Source organism: Chenopodium quinoa, unplaced genomic scaffold, assembly GCF_001683475.1.
Source record: "Chenopodium quinoa cultivar QQ74 unplaced genomic scaffold, ASM168347v1, whole genome shotgun sequence".
Classification (NCBI taxonomy): domain Eukaryota; kingdom Viridiplantae; phylum Streptophyta; class Magnoliopsida; order Caryophyllales; family Amaranthaceae; genus Chenopodium; species Chenopodium quinoa.
Window position 1 is genome coordinate 1082660 of NW_018743327.1, and position 26687 is coordinate 1109346.

At 33.0% G+C, this 26687-nt stretch overlaps 2 protein-coding genes across 3 annotated transcripts; both read right to left on the reverse strand.

Moving 5' to 3' along the window:
* Positions 1-5153: 5153 nt before the first annotated feature.
* On the reverse strand, positions 5154-5964 carry LOC110737367 (protein ASPARTIC PROTEASE IN GUARD CELL 1-like). The gene has a single exon (XM_021917720.1). The coding sequence runs from the start codon at positions 5958-5960 to the stop codon at positions 5169-5171; it is 792 nt and encodes a 263-aa protein (XP_021773412.1). The 5' UTR covers positions 5961-5964; the 3' UTR covers positions 5154-5168.
* A 6431-nt stretch (positions 5965-12395) lies between these two features.
* LOC110737368 (protein ZINC INDUCED FACILITATOR 1-like) lies at positions 12396-20919 on the reverse strand. 2 transcript variants are annotated; one of them, XM_021917721.1, is made up of 17 exons: positions 20777-20919; positions 20428-20633; positions 18134-18194; positions 17928-18030; positions 17712-17814; positions 17507-17560; positions 17350-17412; positions 16775-16824; positions 16586-16661; positions 16128-16343; positions 15399-15486; positions 14935-15020; positions 14737-14844; positions 14491-14535; positions 14307-14395; positions 13953-13996; positions 12396-12919 (listed from the first exon to the last, which is right to left on the reverse strand). In XM_021917721.1, the coding sequence occupies exons 2-17, from the start codon at positions 20527-20529 to the stop codon at positions 12828-12830; spliced, it is 1380 nt and encodes a 459-aa protein (XP_021773413.1). In that variant the 5' UTR covers positions 20530-20633; positions 20777-20919; the 3' UTR covers positions 12396-12827. The 2 variants fall into 2 exon arrangements, with proteins under 2 accessions (XP_021773413.1, XP_021773414.1); XM_021917722.1 differs by lacking the exon at positions 20777-20919 and adding an exon at positions 18955-18995 and having other exon boundaries at positions 20428-20770.
* Between the last annotated feature and the right edge of the window lie 5768 nt (positions 20920-26687).

Here is a 26687-nt window from a genome sequence, read left to right on the forward strand (position 1 = left end):
TTATTTTCGAAACTTGCGTTTCTCCAAACTCAGTCAAAGTGGGGGCTTCTATAGACACCAAAATGTGTCTCCCCAAAACCAAACCCAATGATTAATATATTTTACGTCATTTGATTATCGAACGAAGTGAAAGTGTGAAAAGTCTAGTGATGTGGATGTTTTTATTAAAATATCTCTTTCTGTTTTTGAAAATACTTCTTTCTACACTCTATTTATGAAAATATCTGGTCCAATTTGGTTTGGTCCATGATAAGGGTCCAATAATAGTGTAGTTGATTTGGGCTCAAAAAGAGCTTTCCAACGATATATTATAAGCCCAATTCCGATGAATGAGGAAGTTATGGATTAAACTAAATTTGGCCCAAATGATTTTTATATGTAGCCCAATGATCTAGAAGAGGGCCTATTAATTATTATTCCTAAAGTTATTAGGATTGATTTTAATCTTCTAGAATTCTCTAGAAGGTTCTTTTAAATTCTAATGAGATTAGGATTGATAATTATATTTTAAAGAGTTTTATTTTGAATAAAATAAGTGGTTTGTCACAAACATGATTTTAATTTGATCAACGCGGAATTAGCTGCTTAATCGTATTAAGAAGAGGATTCCGCGTACAAAGCGTGTTTGATTTCTGACTTAGCGCGAGACGACATCGTTGTCGCCTGACGCTGATCGCTGTCGCCTGACACTAACCTTGTCGTCTGGCGCTAACTCATGTCGTTGGCGACAAGAGGTATTTTATTCCGAATAGGACTTGATTTGTTTTCGGATTATTTTTTCTATAAATAAGGGTCATATCTCCTCGTTTCATCATTCACAACCATCATCTGTCTACTCTCTCTCTAAAAGCGAGAACCTTCTTTCTCTCTATTCTTTTTCTAAACCATGTGAATATTTTATACAATTTGAATTACGTAGTACATGAGATTATGAGTTGGTGAATATATATTTTTTTAAGAAAGTGAGTCACAATTATATAAAGTAATAATTATTTTATTAGATATTGAATAAAAAAAAAAGTTTTGGAGGGAAAAGAAAAGCACCAAGAAGTGACACGTGTCATTCCCGGTGTCTGTTTAAGTATTATGTTATTGATTAGCTGCAGAAAAATATATACATAATGTTTTTATGCAACCACACGCTTTTTTTGCAACAATCAATGTGACTGGAGTAACCCCTATAATATTGACGGAGTAACCCCCTATAACACAAACACATAACCCTTATAACACTAGCGGGATAACAACTATAACACTGAACGGGTAACCCCTATAACATTGACAGAGTAACCTCTAAAACGTTGACAAAGTAACTTCTATGCTAGCTATACGTAGTATCCAGCCACATAAAAGAGTAAGTTACTATATCACAAAAAACTTCACGTATTTAAAACATATTTTTGTTATTAGATCTTTGTAATATATTTCTATAACATATATAGAGTAATATTTTATTTATAATTAAAATATTACTCCTTATTTAAAAATCAACAACAACCAAGAAGATGGTATGCTAAAATTTAATTTAGTATTTATAAATTAATTTAATTTAATATAACTCCCAAATGCTATCTTATGGAATAACCCCTATAACACTAGCCCAGTGACAAATAAGAAGATGAAGGCAAACTTTTTGCAATTTTCATTTTATTTTTTGTTAAAAAAAATACTCCGTAATAAAGTACATAAACAAGACTTGGATTTCAGCGGTAATGGGCTACATTAAAATTGGTTAATCAATCTTAGCAGCACAAATTTAGACAAATTATTTCAATTTACCATTTACCATTTACCATTAAGTAAAACTAACCTTGACAATGATATTATTTCTCTGTTACCAAGTATAAGGCCTTTGTTGTTGTTGTTGTTGTTGTTTTCCCTGCAAAATGGATGCAATGGAGTAGTATGAGGTTAGTGAAAAACAACAATCATATCATTGTTACATATTATTAGCAGGATTAAGAGTTGATTAAGAGAATTGTAATTAAGAGGAATAACTATTCCATTTTACACAATTCAAATAATGAGGGATAGTGACCCTAATAAGTTATTGTAAATTGTATAAACAAACGCAAATTTAGTGGATTTTTTCTTAACATTATTTTTTAGTTTACAATTCCAAATAGTAAATTGAAATAATTTGTCTAAATTTTTGCTGCTAAGATTGATTAATTGGTTGTCCCAAATTGGGTTAAATTGTTTTGAGAAATTTCTGTTGACAATTTGTTGGGCTATCACCAAAAAAAAAAAAATGGAGTAGTTTGTTAGGTTGATTAATTTTTTTAGGATTCTAGATTTTTTATATTTTTTTGGCTTAGTTTAATTTATGGGATTTGCCTATCCCTCCAAACAAAGGTAACAGTATAATTTTAAATACATTTATACTTTATCATATTGTATTATAGTATACATAATTGAAAGTTTCATGTTTATTGTCTAAGTATAGCTAATTTTTTATTGTTCATATGTGTTTATTGGTTTCATCGTTTCATGATTTATAACTCAAATTTTGTTTGTCTATTTAATCAATAATTATTTGGTTTGTATAATGCTATAATCTCTTTTTTTTTTTAATTACTATCAAGTGACACCCATGATACTTTTAATTCACATTCAGGTTTGTAATTTTTGGTGCCAAATATAATTAAAGGGTTATTGGAGAATGGGAAAAGATTGTGGGATTAGCTTGGGAAATAACTGATGGATTGAAATTTGATCATAAATGAAAATTTATTAGTGGATTAATGGTGATGAAGAGGAGAAATTCAATGCGAGGAGAATAGGAAGATGAAACAAATTTGAAGCAAATAGCAAGTCGTGTTCTTCCTATTTTTTAAAAAATTAAAAACTTATAAGAGAGGATTAATGAGGTGATGATATGTGTCATTTTGGTTTGAGTTTTAAAATATTAGGTATAGAAGTAAGAAAGAAGAAGAAGAAGAAGACAAAGAAGAAGAAGAAGAAGAAGTGGATTAATTAACGTCTTTGGGGATTGCTTGATAATAATTAATTAGTTATCAGTTACAAGCGTTTTGAAACTTGAAAGGGTTGGGAGCTTTAATTGCAAAAGACAATTATATTGTTGATAATAATTACTCCTTATAATGTTATGAGTATTTATTGATTATGGGAAAAAATCTATATTTTTACCCACTTTGAGTTATACTTCGTATTATAATAATACTATGACATTTGGGCAGCCTAATTTATCTCCTGGTGTTCGAGATGTAACAAAGAAAAAACAAATAAAATAACGTAGTTAAATAATTTTAAATACTGCTATATTATTATTTATATCACCCAAAGAATAATAGTTTTTGTTATAGAAATAAAATTTAAATAAATACTAATGCACTATTATTAATTAAAACTATATATATATATATATATATATATATATATTATAAATTTATATATAGTACCATTTAAATTTTAAGAGTTGTTTGTTTTAATACATGAACTACTAAAACTTAAGAATCAAGTATAAGGTTAGAGTAACTATAGAGCAAACTAAATACGGAGAATCAATAAGATTAAAATTATTTATGCACAAACCCTTTATTATACGTTATATAATTTAAGATTCGTTTTAACTGAATAGGAATATTTACCCCATTAATTAGAGTCAATGTTTATAGTATAATTTGATAATATAACTTTTTGTCAATGGGCTAATAATTATATCATTTAATAAAAAAATATAATTATAATATTATTACTTTATATTATTCAAAAATAAATATTTAATTTTTTCTAGAATCAATAAAACAAAACAACAAAGGCCTTATACTTGGTAACAGAGAAAGAATATTGTCAAGGTTAGTTTTTATTTAATGGTAAATGGTAAATTGAAATAATTTGCCTACATTTGTGCTGCTAAGATTGATTAATTGGTTGTCCCAAATTGGATTAATTTTTTTTGGGAAATTTCTATTGATAATTTGTTAAGTTTTCACCAAAAAAAAAAAAAAGGAGTAGTTTGTTAGGTTGATTAATTTTTCGAGGATTCTAGATTATTTATGTTTTTTTGGCTTTTAGTTTAATTTCTGGGATTTGCTTATCCCTCCAAACAAAGATAAAAATATAATTTTACATACATTTTAACTTTACCATACTTTATTACAGTATATAATTGCATGTTTCATGTTTAATGTCCAAGTATAGCTGATTTTTGTTGTTCATTTGTGTTTATTGTTTCATCGTTTCATGATTGATTATCTCTAATTTTGTTTTTCTATTTAATCAATAATTATTTGGTTTGTATAATTCTATAATCTCATTTTTTTTTTAAATTACTATCAAGTAACACCCATGATAATTTCAATTCACATTCAGGTATTGTAAGTTTTGGTGCCAAATATAATTAAAAAGGTTATTGGAGAATGGGAAAAGATTGTGGGATTAGCTTGGGATATAACTTATGGATTTAAATTTGATCTTAAATGAAAATTTATCAGTGAATTAATGGTGATGAATAGTAGAAATTCAATGCGAGGAGAATAGGAAGACGAAACAAATCTGAAGCATATAGCAAGTCGTGTGCTTCCAATTATTTAAAAAATTAAAAACTTATAAGAGAGGATTAATGAGGTGATGATATGTGTCATTTTTGGTTTGAGCTTAAAATATTAGGTATAGAAGTAAGAAACAAGAAGTAGAAGAAGAAGTGGATTAATAAACATTTTTGGGGATTGCTTGATTAATTAATTATTAGTTACAAGCATTTCGAAACTTGAAAGGGTTGTGAGCTTTAATTGCAAAAGACAATTATATTGTTTACTAGATGTGAGCCCGTGCGATGCACGATTCTAGTAAATTATTTTATTTATTTTAAAATTTTGTATATTTATGAAGATCATTCATCAAATACATGGATAAACTTCCTAGTATCACAAGATGTTTTTTAATTTTAACACTAAAGTTATATTTTGTTGTTTTATTTATTTTATGTGACGCTTGAATTAAAAATCTCAAACCTTATTCGTTTATTTTGCTTATGTGACAATTTAAAGTTGGAAAATTGTAAACTAATAATCCCACCTTTACCCCGTCTTCCATAAATAATCCCACCTTTTGAAATTTCAGAAACAATCCCACCTTTGATAGGGATCTTCCACTAATGATCCTTTTGACCTACAACCTGTTAAACCGGTTAATAATTTTTTTTCTTAGTCTTTCTCCTTGGACCACCAGTCCACCACCATTCCACCCACGCTACTCATTGACGAGAAATCGTAACAAGTATCAAACAGTGCTACTCCCGTTGTTGACTTTAGGTGCGGCGTTAGCCGAGTGAATGCGGTTCGAAGCGAATTGTAGGCTTGAGTTGGTAGCCGAGTTATGGCTATGCCTGAATCAACGATAACCCCGCCCGAACCCGACTCGTCTACATCGAAAAATGTTGGTGGGACGGAGATCTGCTGACCACCTACGCTGAACCCACTGAGTCCCACGTAGTAGAAGGTGTTCAGTTTATTGTTCTTGATCAGCGGCGCGGTTATGCAGTCCGCTGGTTTTGCGGAGTTGAACTCGAGTGAAGAGCTTTTGGGGGAGTCACGGTCGACTAAGCAGTAGGAGAACGAGGTAGCCTTGATTTGTGAGGGTAATGAGAGCGGGCCACCACCAAGCCCGAAAAGCCCGACATCACCTACGAAGAGTCCTTCGTCGTCGTGACCGCATCCTATTGCTACCTTTGGGATTTTCCCTGAGGTGCCAAACGACACCGTTTCGGTGACGAATTCACCGACGGTGTAGGACCCGTCGCCGTAGGAAACCTGGTAGAGACACGCGCTGTTGCGGCACGCGCTGACCTCGAGGGTGGAACACTCACGTGTGCTGCACGTGAGAGGGGAGTAAGTAGAGGAGGATGAAGGGGTGTAGATTGGGTCGCTTTGCTGGTAGCAGTCGGAGCAAGGTTGACATTGGAGCCAGCTGACGTCACTGCCTGTGTCAATAACCATGAAGTACTCATAACCTATTATTAATTATTAAATAATAATAATAATAATAATAACAACAATAACAATAACAATAATAATAATAATAATAATAATAATAATAATAACAACAATAACAATAAATAACAATAACAATAATAATGATAATAATAATAATAATAATAATAATAACAATAATAACAATAATAATAATAATAATAATAATAATAATAATAATAATGATAATAATAATAGTAATAGTAATAGTAATAATAATAATAATAACAACCTGTTAAAAGTCGACACGTGTCTCATAACCTAGTAAAACCGGTTACCAAAATAATTTAACCGGATATGGATTGTTAGTGGAAGACCCCCATCAAAGGTGGGATTGTTTCTGGAATTTCAAAAGGTGGGATTATTTATGGAAGATGGTGTAAAGGTGGGATTATTAGTTTACATTTTTCCTTTAAAGTTTTAATTCAAAAAATAAATGACAAATCTCTTTTTTTTATTGATAAAAACAAGTCTTTTTCATATGTGTTTATTTAATATACTCGTTCGGTTTAAAATGTTAGTCTCATTTATAATCGTTTAACTATTAAAAATTATGGGGAATTAGTCATATGAAATTTAGGTTTATTCGTCTCAATGAGTACATTATTAAAATCAAACTTTTATAATATTTGCTAGGGAGAGATTAAAGATATTTGCGATAAAAAATTTACATTCATGTAAAAAAGATAATTATTACTTTTTTTAAAGAAGATAATTATTGGTTTTTAAAATTAATTTAAATTTAAATTATTCTCTATTCGTTGTTTTTATCTATGTATCAAAATTCTTAAATCTTATTCGTCACTTTTGCTTAGCTGGAGAGTAAATTTTTTAATTCTAAAATAAATTATTAATATAATTTTTCATTGGACAAAATTATACCTTTTTTTATGTGGCGCGCCAAATACTCTCGAAAAATGTCTACTTTATTTATATATATTAGAATATAATTACTCCTTATAATGTTATGAGTATTTTTTGATTTTGGAAAAAATTCTATATTTTTACCCACTTTGAGAGTTTGAGTTATACCTCGTTTTATAAGATTTGAGCAAGATATCAACATTATGGATAATAATAATACTATGGCATTTGGGCAGCCTAATTTATCTCCCGGTGTTCGAGATATAACAAAGAAAAAACAAAAAAAATAACATAGTTAAATAATTTTAAATAATGCCATATTATTATCTATATCACCCAAAGAATAATAATTTTTGTTTTAGAAATAAAATTTAAATAAATACTAATGCACTATTATTAATTATAACTATATATTATATAAATTTATAGATAGTAGCACTTAAATTTTACTAGTTCATGCACTGTTTGTTTTATTACATGAAATACTAAAATTTAAGTATCAAGTATATGGTTAAATTAATTATTGAACAAACTAAATACTGAGAATCGATAAAATTAAAATTATTTATGCACAAACCCTTATTATACTTTATATAATTTAAGAGTCGTTATAACTTCATAGGAATATTTACCCCATTAATTAGAGTAAATGTTTATAGTACAATTTGATAATATTATGTTTTGTCACTGGGCTAATAATTATATCATTTAATCAAAAATATAATAATAATATTATTACTTTATATTATTCAACAATAAATATATTTTTTTTCTAGAATTAACAAAACAAAACAACAAAGGCCTTATACTTGGTAACATAGAAAGAACATCATTGTCTAGGTTAGTTTTACTTAATGGTAAATGGTAAATACAAATAATTTGTCTAAATTTTTGCTACTAATATTGATTAATTGGTTGTCCCAAATTGGGTTAAATTGTTTTGGGAAATTTTTGTTGATAATTTGTTAGGTTTTCACCAAAAAAAAAAAAAACCGGAGTAGCTTGTTAGGTTAATTAATTTTTCTAGGATTCTAGATTTTTTTATTTTTTTTTTTGGCTTTTAGTTTCATTTCTAGGATTTGTTTATCCCTCCAAACAAAAGTAACAATATAATTTTACATATATTTTAACTTTACCATACTTTATTACAGTATATAATTGCAAGTTTCATGTTTATTGTCCAAGTATAGCTAATTTTTTGCTGTTCATTTTTGTTCATTGGTTTCATCTCATGATTTATATTTCAAATTTATTTTGTCTTATTAATTAATAGGGTCTATATATATAATGCTATAATCTCATACCAACTGATTTACGGGATATACTAGTATGTATGTTTTGGGAAAAATACTACTCGTATTATAAGTGGAAGTTATTATTGTTTCATTTAAAAAAGAAGTTATAGATTCTTTGTTTTACAGATAGCGTAATTATTTTCCAAAAAAAAAAAAAAAAAAAAAAGATTGCACCATATTGAAGCATTGGTGTTTTGGAGAGTTGGGGTTAAACGTTGAAAAAACAACTCTTAATCATAGAATATTAAGAGGTCATATAGAGACTAAATAGTATAAACATTATGAATTGATAATATTAATAATAAAATATTAGAGTATAATACATTGGGGTATTATATTATCATGGAATAATATAGACTTGGTGAGGAATATACGACCTCTACTAGCTCTTCCCTTTTCACAATTTCATCACCAAACAACATATGCAATGTGATACCTAAAAAACTAGGTTAGTTGATTTTATTTACACGCGTCAATCACGTAAGAATTACATTGTAAAAGTCGTTATTCTAATTTAATCAATATTCGTGAAAAGAACAAAAATAAACAAGATTCTCCTTGGCTTAAGTGATCAATCAACAATTAATCATTTAATTATATTCTTTACTTAACGCAAGATACTATGTGGAATTAATTAATTAAAAGTTCGTTTAAAGTGATCAAGCTACACTAATTAATTAATTAATTAAAGTTATTTTAAACAAGAAAATAATGTGATTGATCTAAGTGCTCTGGAATTTACCACTTCTCTTTGCTAGATCTTCGTTTAGAAGACTTATGGACTCCTTCTTGTTCGGGAACCTCCATCGTAATAACAAGTATTGAGAGGGGTGATTGTTTAGGACAAGAGGGTTTGATAGTTCACAAAGTTTCTGCCAGAATTTTAGGTTAATTTATGTCTCTTTGAGCCTCGTATTAAGCCTCAATTTATAGGGAATGGGTACATTTAGGGTTTTGAACATTCTGCCGCAGCAGGTGTCGCGCGCATCTGAATGGGTTGCGCGCGAAAGCCCGACTCAAGTCATTGAGATGCGCTGCTTTGGGCAGCGCAACTGATGGTCTCGCGTACGATATTATGATAAGATTCGATTTTATATTTTTATGAAATCTGAATCTTTCGCAAGCGCATCACTAGTAGTTTCGTTGGGTGTTACACGCAGCTGAATAAGTTGCGCGCGCTAGACCAGCGCGACTCATTGAGATGCACGCGGATTTCCCTGCGGTAGCATTGAATTTTGACCTAGGCGCCTCTAAATCCGCCATAATTAGGCTTTAACTTCGGGCTTAAGCCTAATTATGATCGGACTTAGTTAATTGGACCTTATTTTATTTGTTTTTGGGTTAGGCTAGTCATTTTTGTGTCCTTGTGATTTAATCAGTTATCCATAAGTATTCTTCACGTTGACCCAACACGAAGATGGTTTTATTTATCGTCATATCACTTCCTGTCGGGACAAAAGGCCAAAAGTAGATGTCTACAGTAGGGCGGACCGCTTTCTCACAATCGGCTAGTATCTTATGACGGAGAAAAGCTTTTTTTTTTTTTGCTCTTCTGTAGACAGCAGCTGAAATGGATTGTCAATATTGTCAGAAAGAGAGGAAGTAGTTCCTTTAGGTTTGCCCATATCTTTTCCCAACGACTACCTGATAAGGCGATGCCTAAAAGTGCTAAGGGTAGGTTGTTCCTCTTCAATACTACTGTCAGACATCTAATACACTAGCCTAAGCTAAAATGGCAGGAAAAAAAATCGTAATCATGCAAAATAAAAACTTAGGGTTTGTAGATACCTTAGATTATTCGCCTTGAACAAAGGTATTGAATTGTTTCCCAAATGAAATCCGATTCCGTTTCGTAATAACAGTGCCTGCTATGAGAATGAAAAAAATCTCTCTCAAATTCGCTCTATTTTTGCTTGCAGAAAGGATAAGAATGAAAAGCAAGTAAGGGAATAACCAGAATTTAGGGGGTTAAGAAGTGACTATTGATATGACCGTCCTGTCAGGGATCCAATGACAGGGCTAATTTTGCGATTTTAAAGTTTAAGCGTTAGATTTTTGACACGTGTCACAACACTTTTAGAGTTCCCGCTTAACCAATAAAACGATTGCCATTCTTATCAGGTATCTAGTTTGCAATCGGTAAAAAAAAAAATATATAAAACAAAAAAAAGGCTGGGGGGTTTGTTACTTTAAGTAGACCTTGTTTGCAGTTGGCAAACAAGGTCACTTGGGTGAGAAAATGGAGTTTTTTCTCTCCCTTATTGTGTTAAGTAGACCTTGTTTGCAGTCGGCAAACAAGGTCACTAAGGGGGAAAAACGGAGTTTTTTTCGCTCCATTATTGTTTTAAGTAGACCTTGTTTATAACCGGCAAACTAGGTCACTTGGGAGGAAAAACAGAGTTTTTTTCACTCCCTTCTTGTGTTAAGTAGACCTTACTTAAAGCCGGCAAATAAGGTTACTTGGGGGGGAAAACGGAGGTTTTTTGCTCCCTTCTTGTGTTAAGTAGACCTTGTTTGCAGTCGGCAAACAAGGTCACTTTTGAGGGAAAACGGAGTATTTTCGCTCTCTTATTGTGTTAAGTAGACCTTGATTGTAGTCGGCAAACAAGGTCACTTTGGAGGGAAAACGGAGTATTTTCGCTCTCTTATTGTGTTAAGTAGACCTTGATTGTAGTCGGCAAACAAGGTCACTTGGAGGGAAAAACGAAGTATTTTCGCTCGCTTATTGTGTTAAGTAGACCTTGTTTATTTGTAGTCGGCAAACAAGGTCACTTGGGGGGAAAAACGGAATTTTTTTCGCTCCCTTGTCGTGTTACGTAGACCTTGTTTCCAACCGGCAAACAAGGTCACTGGGGAGAAAACGAATTTTTTTTGTGTTATGTAGACCTTGTTTGCAGCCGGCAAGCAAGGTCACTTGGGGGGGAGAAACGGAGTTTTTTTGCTCCGTTATTGTGTTAAGTAGACCTTGTTTGCAGTCGGAAAACAAGGTCACTTAGAGGGGGGGGGGAAACAGAGTTTTTTCGTCCCTTATTGTGTTAAGTAGACCTTGTTTGCAGTCAGCAAACAAGGTCACTTGGGGGGAAAACGAAGTTTTTTCACTCCCTTATTGTGTTAAGTAGACCTTGTTTAATTTGTAGTCAACAAACAAGGTCACTTGGGGGGTAAAACGGAGTTTCTTCACTCCCTTATTGTGTTAAGTAGTAGACCTTGTTTACAGTCGGCAAATAAAGGTCACTTAGGGGAAAAAACGGAGTTTTTTCGCTCCCTTATTTTGTTAAGTAGACCTTGTTTGCAGTCAGCAAACAAAGTCACTTGGGGGGAAAACGGAGTTTTTTCGCTCCCTTATTGTATTAAGTAGACCTTGTTTCTAGTCGGCAAACAAGGTCACTTGGGGGGGGGGAGGGAACGGAGTTTTTTTGCTCCCTTAATATGTTAAGTAGACCATGTTTACAGTCGGCAATCTAGGTCACTTGGAGGGGAAAACTGAGTTTTTTTCGCTCCCTTATTATGTTCAATAGATCTTGTTTGCAGTAGGCAAACTAGGTCACTTAATAAAAAAAAAAAAAAAAAGAGTTTTTTCGATTTTATATACCCCAGAAAAATAATTCTTAGTTCTCTTGATCGTACTTCAACATAACCAAGTTGGCACATCCCAAGTTAAGGTGAAAAATGCTAGACAGAGTGAAAGAAACATATGACCCAGACTTGCTCTTCCAATTCGAAGACCATAATAGACATTATTGCACATAAGTGAGAACATTAGCTATTCTAACGTCCTCACTTGGAGGGCTAGTTGTATGGGTAGATACGATATCTAGTACAGTGGCGATATCAATTCGTTTACAGTCTAAACGGGTTTGGATTTATAATCATAAAACCCATATCGGTAATATCACATAACGACATTGATATCGGCACCTCTTCAAATTCAGCACGTGGTGTTGGTTAATCGACACTTGGCATAAAGTGGTTGGCAGTTGAAGTTATTATAAATAGGTAAGATTATCCAGCATTTATTACTCTCGCTCTCTCTTCTTTATTTCTTTCTTCATATCATATTTTCTTTCTCTTAAACACTTTCCAACTTTATCATCAGAGTGGTTATCCCTGGATTCACCCCGGGGTTAGCTAATCCTCATTTCCTATGTAGGTGCTTAGCCAGACGATAAGATTTTTACAGATTTTGTATATATGTTGTCGGATCCAAACCGGAACATAAGCCTTCTCAATCACAGCCAGAAACTAAAACTATAAATATTTTTTTCCCCATATAGAAAGTATAATCAACACATAAAACTAGTAAAAGATTACTTCTAGCTCAAATGGCCAATTCATAGGCAAAATTGACTAATTCTATACTACCGTAACTTTTATTAAAGCATCAAGGAAAGAATATATATAGTAATCACAGTGGCTCTAATCTCCAGAGCGCATGAGGTGATGATGATGATGAGGAGGAGGAGGACCTTGCACAGTACTAAAGCGTTCGAGTTTGACAGTATCGTTCAATATGCATATTGATTGATCCACCCCTGCATCACAGCAGCTTAAGTTCAAACCACATCATATGATAGACCTCGAGTGCAGCACGTACAGGCCGGCCAGGAGAACAATTCTCAAACTCTCCTCCATATGTACTCCTACCTCCTAGACAGAGTTTGTAACATTGTGGTGTTTAGTCTTTACGTTCAACTAGGAGAGGTTTGAACGTTAACACCACACCTATGAGTTCCACCACATTGAGGAGGAAGAAGACCAGGTGTGTGCCTGCATAATGTCATCCAGAATCCGAGTTAGCTTAGTTTACGGTACAAAACTAGAGCAACTAACCAACTATATGTCTTTAACTACTCCCTCCGTCCCAAAGTAATTTTTTTGTTACACCTTGACGCATAGATTAGGAAAGGCGGCAGTTGTGTATGATTAAATCTTGAAACTACAAAGTATATAATAATAAGAAAATGCAAATATACTGTTGGAATTTTAAGAGAAGAAGAGTTTATATGATACATTATAGTCTTATAGTAAACTATTGATAATCATACTTTGTAAAAAGCTTTATAAATGAATATCAACATCAACATTCTGCTTTGGAATGCAGCAAATTCTTTTCTTTATATTCTGTTTGAAATGCATCAAATTCTTTTTCTTATATTCTGTTTGAAAGCTTTTCAAATCAATATGAACATCAACAGCACATCTGCACATGTCAATGTCAACATTTTCACCTACCTATCATGAAATCGGGTAGCCAAACAAAATAAATGCAATTTTTCTAAGGAGAAGTCCTGAATTCCAAATGTTCACAGTTCATTCATCTAATTTCTTTTCTTTTATTGGACGAGTTATTCCAACAATACAATATAACTTAATACGTTATATACGATTGCTATATGCACACAAACTAAGGCTGCTGAAGAAAGACTGTTGATTTGGTAAGTGTGTGTAAGGAAAGGGTGGATAGATAGTGAATAAAAAGTTTGGCATGTGTAAGAAAAAGGAAAAACTGTAACAAAAGTGATCAGAAAGGTGTAAATATTGTGAGGTAAGGTAGTATGTGGGTTTGCCAAAAATTGAATAAATCATAAGTGTAAAGAACTTTCAGGAACAAACTTTGGAAAACTTAAAAAAAAAACTTTCAGCAATGAAAACTATATTGTGTTTCAAAGGTAATTAAGTCAGTGCTTAAGAACGCTTGTATAGAAAAAAGAGTGACATTTTCACGATGATTGATGCAGCAGCAATGTAACAAAATGAGAAGTACTCTGTGTATAATAATTCTCTAGAGTCTAGACTGTACCTGGGAGGAAGGAAGCATCTTGACGCTTTTCTGACCATGAAAGCCTAAAAATTACATAAACAAAAACACGATATAAGAAGAAGAACCATACAGAGCTATCAAACATACAAACAAGGTTAAATTTCCAATAAAACCTGGAGATTACATAAACAAACAAACTGAAAGGACAACTCCAATCATTATTCTTATGTCCTCAAGGCCTCTTAAGGGCACCTTTCATCAAAATTTCCAATAAAAGACTAATACTTGATATGGTAGTGTCTCGAAAAGGGTAGACAGTACACGGTAGTATAATCACTGGAAAGGGGTGTGGTGCATTTTGTAGTAAACAAACTAAGAAACAAAAGCACTTACAATGCACCACCACAAGCTGGACCAATTGCTTTAAAAAGGGACATGGCAGTCATAGAAATTCCGTTGGCTGCTCCACGTTGATCTTGATCCTGTGTTAACAAAATATTCATCTCAAGTGCATAGAGAAATTATTCATGTAATATAACTTTGCATGAGGAACAGTTAGAAGGTCAAGGTACAATACCACAGCTCGGTTTTGCAGAATAAATGTGCTGGTGATGATGCATATCTGATCATAGATTACGAAATAGAATAAAATTAGAAATAAACTACCAAAGGGGAACATATATCTTCAACTATTACTCATACTAAGACTAAAGTGCTCTTTGATCTTGATCCCTAGTAGAGACATTTAAATTGCATGGCGGATTAAAGATACCATATGTTGCTAAAATATTTAAGTAAAACAAAGTTTGTTAGCTTTACTTACTGATAAACAATTCTTGATCATAGAGGCAGAATTTAACAAGATGCTAAGGCTTAGCCCTGAAAACAATGCAAGGAAAGGATAACTTTGTAGCAGAGGTATTGACAACGCCTGCAAGAAGAAGTAGGTAATGTTATCATACTCGCGCGCATTAGTCATGGAAAACAAGCATGAATAATCACACGGTTAAAACAAGCATACCCCACAAATTCGAGCAAACATGACAGGTCCAAAGAATTTGTTCAAGTATGGATATAAGATGAGCTGAAAAACCATCATCCCAAAACCTTTGAAAGGAGACAGAAATGAAAAATATAAAGAAAGGTTAGTGCAATCTGTGGAAGCAAAAATAATATTGAAGTCATTCATTTATAAGAAGCAAGTAGAATTTTACACTCTTAAAGATAACTCTTCATTTGTAAACCATAGATGACTTTACTTAGATGCTATATAACTGATGACTTTACTTAGATGCTATATAACTGACAGTTTGAAAATCAGACAAATAGTATACGACGTATATCTTCATAATAACAGTTTCGCAACAAAAAATAGATTGAACAATATACCATAAAAATAAGTATGCATATATGATCTGCCCCTATGAGTTTAAGCTTTTGAAAGTACAAGCAATAAGGTAACCAATAAACGATTCCTCTCTATACCTGTGACAGAAAGAACAACACCTACGTCTTCAGAAGAAAAGCTTAATCCTCCAAGTTTCCTTGGGCTTACTGCCCACAATGAGAATATCTATAGAAATGAGGATGTTCTAAGTCAAGACAACTAATCCAAAACCGAAAAATAAAGATTGCAACAAGGATAGTTCATATCTACAAAATTGGACAGCTAATTCTAAACAAATATAGCTTGCAAATAGTAGATGTTATATCAAAGTTGGTATATGGACTATACATGTATCACAAAGAACCCAACAGAGAAAGTGAGGGATAGCTTAAGTGGTTAGAGCTTCCCTCCCGGTCCCAGGAGATTCTGGATCAATTCTCACCTCCGCCCTTGTGGCTCTCTAAACACCAAAAAAAACAAATAACCCAACAGAATAAACCCTAAGTCTGTGTGCAACTTATAAATTCGTGCTTAAGAATTAATCGTTGTGGCCTCATATATATTGTAATGTTAGCATTTGAGGTGATTTAACATGTCCTCTTGTACAAAATAGAAAATGAAATACATAATCCAGATATTTTGTACATTGATTGAAGGAATGCATGGTTTCTGACTTGTGATATACATTGCACTTCAAACTTATTTAAAGTTGAAGACTTCTTAGAATGCTGTCAAAAATAAGGAAATTGCAAGTAATTGCTACTGTAAATATTTTTTGTGAGCAAGATTTTCAGAGTAATATTAGGAGAAAGATGAGTAACGCTTACCTCAGTGTAAGCCATATCATGCAGTGAGAAAATACAATACACAATAATAGAGGACATCAAAGGCCAATTTCTGAATAAGCTTTTCGCAGATACGTCAGCTTGTCCTTCAATTTCCTTCCCACTGCTCTTCTCATCTGCGCAGTAGCTTGCAGCTTCCAACGCTTCATACAAATCATCCCCTGATAAGTTCTTTGATTTGTGCGTGTGCAATGACTCCTGTGCAACGACATTGCTAGTTAACTTAATTTGTAATGCCTATTGTGAAAGCTGAACAAGAACTGAATAATTTTGTATTCATAACAAAATTTAACCTCATTATTCAACTTACACTAGTATGAATAAATTTATGGAAATTGAAGAAATTTACACATCATGGATTCAAGGTTAAGATCACACTTGAGAAGTCTTGATAATTTCTTTAGCTATACTTTTACAAAGCAACAGATAAAGGGACTAACCGGAAGCCAAAACGAACCAACAGTGATTACTGCTGCAAATGCAGATGTGATAAGGCAGGGCAAAAAGTACGGAAATCTGCAGCAAACATACAAATTTGCATTGTTATAACACCTGAACCAGATTCAAGGAATATCATCACACGAACTCCTTAATTCAAAACCATTAGCCCCAGGCGTGTGAGAACTGACCTTCCAAACAATGACTCTTGGGAAAATATCTGAGGGTACTTTTCTGCAGGCTAAAGAATAATGAAAATGTCTCAGATTAATGACTTATTTGTACTAAGGGGTTCAAAATTATTAATGTAAGAGAAGAATATATTGCAACGACAGCTAAGTACCTTCAGACATTACACCATGCAAGCTACTGCATGAACTAATGTATTCCAACAGATAATTTCAGAGAAGAACCAATGCATACAGTCCTTTATCTAGAGCTTCAGGGCTAGGCTTCAGCAGTAAATTCTACAACACGGTTCATGTGGAGGGGAGGGGAGAATAGGTTGACACTACGTTGTTACCACAACTCTGTAAGGACTGTAAGTCTGTAACTAGTTATAAACAGGACTAGATATTGTCCTGGTTCATCTACTAAATTATATTTCAACTTCTAGTTATCTTCGCACCATGACTAGGTGCTCTTTCCAATAGAAAATTCTAAAGAAATGTAATACTACAGGATTCTTGCTCAAATCAAGCAGTTAAACAAGATTAACATGAGCAACATCTGTGATTTAACAATACACGGAGAGATGACAGCTTACCTGGGAAAGTAAACCTCCAAGTGCCGGTCCAATGATCAACCCTATACCCCAAGCTGTAGTAATCTGTACAAAGTCAAAATGTATAACAGAATTGTTCCTCAATTACTTACTAATATACTGGACTTAGTTGGTGCATGAATTAGCTGAAGAAGCTTACCATGGACATGCCTACAGCCTGATGTTCTTCCCGACAAATCTCTGATACATAAGCCTGCTCATAATGAAAAATTAACCTTGTTATTTGAGAAGGAAGTGATTAACATTAGAGAAAGGAAAAAACAATCTTAATACTAGATGCACAATACACAGCCATGTACGGAGGAAGTCGTTGAAAGAGATTTATGCAAAACAGCAAGCCTTACCTTAGCAGGCCCAAGTAATCCACACAAACTTCCTAAAAGGAATCTTGCTGAGACTGCCATCCAAAAGTTTACACTCAGACCAAACATAGTGTTGAAAATCACCCTGAAATGTGACAATGACCAGAACAATAAATAACAGCATGCACTATTATTGAATCAGGTAGAAGAAAGCTGAATTAGAAATGGGAGTAGAAATGGAAGTATTCGGTTACTAACACAGCTATTGTTCCTGTAATGATGATAGGCTTCCGACCATATCGATCAGCAAGTTTCCCCCAAACGACAGAAGTCAATGCCCGTCCAAACATGAAAGCAGATCCTTTGACATAAAATCGACACCATAAAGGATCAATTCTCTATCTTCTTATGAAAATACACTGAAATAAACAAGTATGCAAAAGAAACAGAAAAAGAAATCTCACCAACAAAACCTGCATAATATCCCACATCTGCCTTTTGCTCAGCTATATGGAAATCTCTAATCTGCACATATATATATATAATTATTGTCATACAGAACAAGTATATAGTATTAGTCCCCTCTAAAGAATGCTAGAGACCACAATATCACACTCTTCAGACAAAACAACTGCTCTAGGTGAATTTAAAATTGGCTTTATATGTTTCACTCTTTATTATATGAGGACTGAACTTTCATAAATTTATTAATTAGCTATTTATAACACCAGTGCTAATAAATTTATTATATTTTCTTTTTCAATATCTGTAAATGGGGATGCTTCTTGGTAAACATTCTGCTATCAAATGTTTTTCACCTTACAACATATAAAGGACAGCTCTTTTTTTTTTTTTTTTTTTTTTTTTTTGGTCTTAATAAATTTTTGGAAAAGGGAAAAGAAAGTCGTCACTAAATTTCCTACACGTTCCTAGCAAGGCTACAAAACCAAGCTGCAATGGGTAATATCAGAGGCTAATATCTATCTTGTTCCACATTGCAGCCTGTAACACAACATACTGATATACTTCCTAGCTAAAACAACCTTACAGCTTTATGAGAAGCTTAGAATGCAACGCAGCCATTCTCCGGAATAGAACTTCCTCCTTATATCTGTTGTATTGCTTTCTTCTATTGACTCACAATTTTAATCATAACTTTAGAGATAGCAGAATAGCAGAGGAAGTGCAGCACAGATGGCATGCTAAGCATACTAATGATTGTGAGCTCATGGTTTTGTTAATTTGTGTACAAAAAACATCAAATTTAGCAACATTCATTTCTTACCATGAAGTAAAGAAATGGGAAGAGCGATGAAATTGGCAGAGCTGCACATAAAAGACAGGGAATAGATCAGAGTCCTATCATACGATTATGTGTTATTAGTCCCGAGTTCTATCACAATATTTGCAAAGAGAATTACAAGAACTTTCCATATAATTCAATCATTGAGAAAATTGCAAATTGCAACTTATGAGCTTCACATATTCAATCATAAAGAAATTGCACATATTGGTACCTTAAGCTAGCTAAAATTTTGGTTTTTTTTTTTTTTTTTTTTGAAAGAAGACCTAATTAAAGGACGCTAAATTTCATTAATATAAGTCATACGACATCTACAATTGACAATGAACGATAATAAAAACGAAGTTAATAAAACCAAATAAGAATTAATCGGGGAAGGGCTAAGAATCCAAATACATAAATATAACAATTCAGCATATTCTCGATTCGTTGTCTCATACAACTTTTTGAGTGGATCCGTCGTCGCTTCACAATTTTGTGAGAAAGTAAATTCTTGTGCTGATTCCGTAAGCCGAATCCGAGCCATAATCAATGATAGCCCCGTACAACCGGAGACCAAATTAAGCGCAAATAAAACCTTGTCTTTCGAAGGAGTCCGAAAAACCTTGTCTTTTGAATGAGATCGAAAAAACCTTGTCTTTCGAAGGAGATAAACTCTTTCTTTCGAGGGAGACATTATTGTAACCTAAACAAAAAGCTTAAAAGAAAAATAAAGATTAGGGCTTTCCACCGGTGAAATCCGATAGAAGCCCCTTTAAAATTGACAATGAAGACTAGGTTTAGGAGAGAGAAGAGAGAAAAGGAGGCTAGGGTTTTTACTATCACACTAAAATTTTGGTTTTAAACAAGGGTAACATCTATTAGCTTACTGTGTAGAATAAAAAGAAAATATAACTTGTTTCGAAGACTCAACTATCAATACAGACACCGTACCACCACCATTAACCCTTCATACCCTCCGCGCCACTCAGCTCACCACCAGAGCCATCTATTCCTAATCCCTTAAACACCCTCTCAAACCCTCCCCCCAGCCCCCCCCCCCGCCCCCGCCCCTGCAATGCCGCTGTGTTGGCTTGGTCTGTCCTGGCCTTTGTCCATAGGCCCATGATTATTCCACTAGAGTTGATTCAACCCGGCTAGTCCAAGCTGAAATGCATTTTATTTTATTTTTCCTTTTCCCTTTTGATGTGAAGCATGTTAGCATGATGTTGGAATATATCTTTGTCAAAGTTTACAAAATTAGACTCAGAACAGTCACAAATACACACTACTCTAATGCTCAAGTTACTAGAGTTCAGCTAAAGTATTGCACCAACAGAAAATATTCAACCTTTTCATTAAACTCTTGACTCTACATTCTCTCCCTAATCAACAACAACCAGTCATTGTAAATATAACATATAATATTGAAAAAGAAAGCCGGAAAATCAATTCATTCAAACAGTCAACTCATACCATTGCACAGCATAATGATCCAAATGCTAGCCAGTAATATCCAGGGTATGCTATCATCAGAATCTTTTCACTTTTCAATCTTACATCCAGGACAATCCTCATAATATACCTTCTTCAATAGGGGGACTTTGCGCTCATCCTCCATTTTTCACCAATAAGATACTGATAGTATTGCCCTGCCTCAATAGTCAATACTACTTTTACACCTGATCAACATAAATATTTCATATCAATATATCATTACACCCATATAAAAACAGCATATAAATTTTATAACTAATCATCAACTAACAAGAAGTTAAAGAAGAACTTTAGAATAATGTTGTCTTATATATCATTTTAACTATACCAGCTGATATATTCAACAAAGTGCAATATTATATTGGCCTCAGAAAAATGCCTTTTTTTTTCTTCCTCAGGCTTTTTGAGGGATACAGTATATATAGTTTCATGTAATTTGTTAACTTGCCGCTTAAGGGCAGATGAGAAATTAGTCACAGAAAGATGCTGCGAAATGATCATCACATGCGTCACCTTTTTACTTTTCAGTACAAGTAATCACAAACACACAAAATTGGCATCTGATAAAACTTGTTACTGAATTTTCTTGGCTTACATAGCAAATTGGGAATAATTTAAAGTGTACCTTTCGTTTTCATTTGATTTCTTTTTTGTCTCAATGTGTTTCATGCGTATGGTATTTTAACTCTTCATCATTCCAAATCTTGACTTTGGTACTCAATCACAACTTGATTTTGCATAGCTCAAATTAAGTTTGTACTAACTATTTTTAATTTTGAAAAGATTTATGGGATCTGTAAGATTAATGGGAACTGATGGGATTAATATATGTCAAAGATCTCATTAATAATTCCTAAAGTATTGATGAGATCTGATGGGATTAATATAGAAAATAATCCCATCAATCTTTCTACAAATATCAAAATAATACAATAATGTCTAATATCATAAACCTTTTATTTTTTTATTTTTGACAAAAAGAACCAATTTGTGAAAAAAACATTTTAAAAGCTTTTTATTTTAAAAAAAACCACCACATTCTCTTCTTCTTTTTTTTTTTTTAATGAGAACCTATTTCCCTAATTACCCTTTAATTAACTTAAATAAACTCTAATTTCTTTTTTTTTTCTTCTTTTTTGAATATAATTAACCTCTAACCCATTAAATTACTAAATAACTAGATGAAGCCCGTGCGATGCACGGTTTGTTTGAACTTTTTTAAATAATTTTTTTATACATATATTTATGTGCTAAAATTTGTTATATATTTAGATAAAATTCCTAATATCAAAAGATAATATTTTATATTTAATTAATTTAAATTGGAAAATCTTATTCGCCAATTTTGCTTACGTGGCATTTGAATTATTTAATTATAAAAGAGTTTAATAATCTCCTATTTAATTGGTTACCCCTAAAATTTATAATCCTACATGGCACACTGAGAAAATTAGATCCTATGTGGCTCTCTAAAAACTCGGGAAAAAACTCCCCTTTATATATATATTAGATTAGATCTAATCAATATATATATATATATATATATATATAAACCACCACCCCCTCCCCCCCCCCCCTCCTCCCTTTCTTCCTCCTTTCTCATCCCATGTAATCAACCCCCCTCCCCCATTGGACCCGCTGTGCAGATCCCCTACCGACGACCTCCTCCACTGCTAGACAAACCTCTCTTTTTCCCTAATCACCGCCCGACAACCACCTCCTTGATTTTGAAAACCCTGGAAAATTAATTTGGGGGTTTTAAATTTTGTGCATCTTGCGGGCAATTAATGCTTGTTTTGGTTTTGATTAGGTATGTATGTGACGCTAGGGTGATTTAGAATCAAATCGAGTTGGACTTGATTTGAGTATGTTTGAGTATATAAGAGCCAAAAATACGAAGGGTGTGGTGGTCGCCAACGGTGATTAGGGGGAAATAGAGGGTCAACCGGCGATGGATGTAGGGGCCTGTTCACATTTACTTAATTTCAGTTCAGTTAAGCTCCAATCAGTTCAGTTCAGTTCAACTCTTAATTTCCCTCTCTCATATAATATTCATTTCAGCTCAGTTCAGTTCAGCTCAGCTCAGTTCAGTTCAGTTCAGTTCAGTTCAGTTCAGCTCAGTTTAGTAATTGAAACAAAGGAAAAATGGAAAAGAAAAATCCAACCTTTGAGCGGTCTGACATTAAAAATCCAACCTTCCATAAATCTCATAAAAATTCAACATTTATAACCCACCTTCTTTGACAGATCCATTTGACCTTTAACCTGTTAAACATGTTAATTTTTTATTTTTATTTTAAAATTCTCACTTTCCTTCTCACTCCTCTTCTTTCTCTCTCCTCTCTACACCACCACCAATCCACCACCTCTGCCACCACTTACCCCACCAGTCCAATTTTAATTTTAAAATTAAAAAAAAATATTCCCTTCTCACTAGCACCATATTCCCAGCCACCACCTCTACCACCACCGCCGTTACCCCACTGTCGCCAGCCCTCCCATCCAACCACCGGTAAATCTCTTCCCAATACGCCAGCACGCCTGCAACCACTCTCCCTAACACCAGCACCCCCCAAATCTGTTTCTCCTTCGTTGTTTGGGTTTAATTTTCTGGGTTTGGGTTTAATTTTGGGATTTGGGTTTAGTTTTCTGGGTTTAGGTTTAACTACGTGGTGGCTTTAGGGGTGTCGTGGGTGGTCGTGTTTGGGCTTTAGGGATTTCATGCGTGGTCGAGTTTGGGGGTGGCTGCGGTGGTCAGTTTCGGGTAAGTGGTGGTAGGATTTAAGGGTATGGGTGGTCGGGTTTCAAGGTGGTCGCGGGGGTTGGTGTGGTGGTTTCAAGGTTGTCGAGTTTCAAGGTGGTAGGATTTAAGGATATGGGTGGTCAGGTTACAAGGTTAGGGGGCGGTGGGGATGGGGACGGGGTGGTCAGGGAAGGAGGTGGGGTTGGCTTTTCTGATTTTATTATTTTTTTATTTTTTTTTCTTTTAATTTTTTGTTTTAATGATTAAAAAAATAATTGACCAATTAATGACTGACACGTGCAGTGGCATATAACTTACAAAAATCGGTCATCAACAAGTAATGGATCTATTAGAGAAGGTGGGGTATAGAGGTTGGATTCTTATGAGATTAGTGGAAGGTTGAATTTTAATTGTCAAACCGGGCAAAGGTTGGATTTTTAGTTTCCATTTTTCCTGAAACAAATCCACTCATTAATACAAAGCTTACGACATCCACAAAAACAAATACATAAAATTGAAACAAATAAGGGTTTTCTTCATCAAATCTACAATCATGGAATAGATCTTGCATCATGTACATTTCTCGCACACATCGTTGAAATGTACAGCCATTTTTGAGAGACGATTTAATGATTTGTTCTAGCCATAAGGATGATTTTCATCTGATTCACTTGAACATTTCAGAAAATTCGATAACAGTTGCGATTCCGAACAAATCTTTACCAACAAACTTATAATAGGACAAAAGATGATTACCTTTTTTTTAAACCTTAACGTACAAAAGAACCCTAAAAAAATAAAAACTAATCTGGCAAAAATTAACGACACTATCATAGGGAGACACTCCACGTCTCCACCATAGGGAGACGGTCAAACATCTACACTACTCTGTAGATTTATTAAAGCCTAGATTGCAAAACTTAAAAAAAAAATTAAGGGAAAAGAATAGACAATAGTCTTATTTCTGAAGAGATTAGACTATTTCCAGCCTAAACGGCCAAAAAAATAGAAATCCCTAGAAGAGAGGATTAGAGAAGAGGAGAGGAAATGTCCTAGAGAATAGAGTATTTTTTTTTATATGCAAGAAATGTAAATTATAACTATTAGATTAAGGTCTTGTATGTTTGCAATTCAATAATAGGAGAATTACACATTCATAGGAAATGAGTTTATGGATTGTTGTTTGGTTATTATTTGAATAAAAAACTAGTATGTGTCCAGGGCGATGGCCTAGGTAATCGGGTTGTTAGTTTGTACTAGTTAAGTTTGATAATCATGTTCCACTTTTTTTTTTTGGGTAGTGTTTTGATAATCATCTTGAAAATTTCATAATTTAAAAACAAAAATTGTATTAAGAAAAACATATTCAATATTTTATATGTTATGATTTATATATATATATATACATACATACATAAATATATATATATATATATATATATATATATATATATATATATATATATACAACAATTATTGATTATATTACAAAAAACAAAAACAAAATTATTATTTTTCATCAAATTGAAAAACAACACGGAGTTTTTCAAACTTCAATATTAAAGTTTTAAAATTGTCTTATGATCATTGCATAATGAGAACAAATAGGATAACTAAACACTAATCATTTAATCCAAATCAACTATAATTTTGTTGGGTAAAAAAACATTGTAAATGGATAGCTAAGGTAGTAAGGATCTGTTCTGATTAGTTGAATTGAGGTGAACTGAACTGAACTAAACTGAATATTTTATGAAAGAAGAAAATTAAGAAGTGAACTGAATATATTAGAGCTGAACTGAACTGAATTAAACTAAAAAATAAGTCGAAGAGAACAGACCATAAGACATGTAACTTGGTGCTTGTTGGTATTAAGTTCAAGTCTTTGCATAAGCATTTTTAATTGTCAAATCAAATATATATTGTGATGGCCACACATGTGGCATATAATCTGCATTAGGAACGCTTTTAAAGACATAAATATAGACGTGGAAAGTGGAAATTCTTTGGAAAATCAGTTGGGTATCTTTATGCCTTGTTTGGTTTAAAAAATTTGTTTATACATTGTAATTACGTGCAGCCTGCAAGTATTTAATTTGCATATGCAATCACACAAGCCATAAAGATAGCCAAATTATAGTACACATATGTAGGGAGTGATTGAGTTTAAATATTATTTCCTTTAATGATTGGGTTTAGATATTATTGCTACACATACGTGAGGTGTGAACTGTTTACGTCAATTAGGCTTTGTTCTTTAGAGCTGCTTTGGTTTGTTCTGCTAAAATTTGCTTAGTTCGTTCTGCCTTAAATCTCAAAAGAACAAGGTCTTACATATTAATGGTTGGTTCAAAATTATTTAATCATTAAATATCATTTACAAAGTTAATAATATTGATTATTTTTTTATTTTTTTTTTAAAGACAAATCAGTGAGATAAACGGTTGAAAGTAAAGACAAAGGTGCTTGTCAAGAAAGAAAAAAAAAAAAGACAAAGGTAAGATAATCCCTTGGGACCCAAGTAAATACTATAATTGTCAACCAAGCATGCCTGGTTTAATACAGAGTAATATTGAATATTGATTGATTGGTAATGAGTATAAAAGCAATAGAATATCTACTACTGTACTACGTACTATTTAGCACTTAGCAGTATTAAATGGATTTTGACGAGTACCTACCCATGTTGCAGCGGTTGCGGCAGCTAGCACGTGCATTTTAATTCAAATCTACGCCATTAATTTCAACATTGATGAACTCATGTAGTCATGTACGTAAACTCATATCACCGTATTATATACAGATTAAATAATTTTGACAAGCACCTTATTACGTATCACCGTATTATATACGTTTTATATACAGATTAGAACAAAATTTTATAAATTGTTGAATATATAGAGATAGTAGTAATAAATAGAGGAAAAATACATTTTCTTAATCTAGATTTTCCAAAATATTGTAATATTATAAACTAATTCCTTATATACATTGATTTAAAAACTATTTCCCACAACATCGTCTACGAATCTATGTTTCAAGGTTCGATATTTGCAAGTATAAAACCGCTAATATTGTTGTTGGTTTTAACTAATACTCTCTCAGTTTTTAAATACTTGCTCAATTTCTCCATGCGCGGAGTTTTAGGAGAAATTGGAGAAAATAATATAATATATGGAGATAGTGGGGGTAAGTGGAAGAATAAAAAATTGTAAAAAGAAAAAGTAACGGAGAGGATTGAAGGAGATAAAATATGCGGTGGGCCCACTAGGTGAGAGAAATTAGTTAAATATTGTAAAAACTTTCCAAATAAGGAAATGGAGCAAGTATTTAAAAGCGGCCGAAATAGAAAAGTGGAGCAAGTATTTAAAAACGGAGGGAGTATAGAACCTCTAATGGTATTAGAACCTCTATTGGTATTAGCAAACCTCTCATACCATTAGCGGTTCTATATAAAGAGTCACTAGTGTAAGCTAAAGTAGAGGTTCTGTGCATA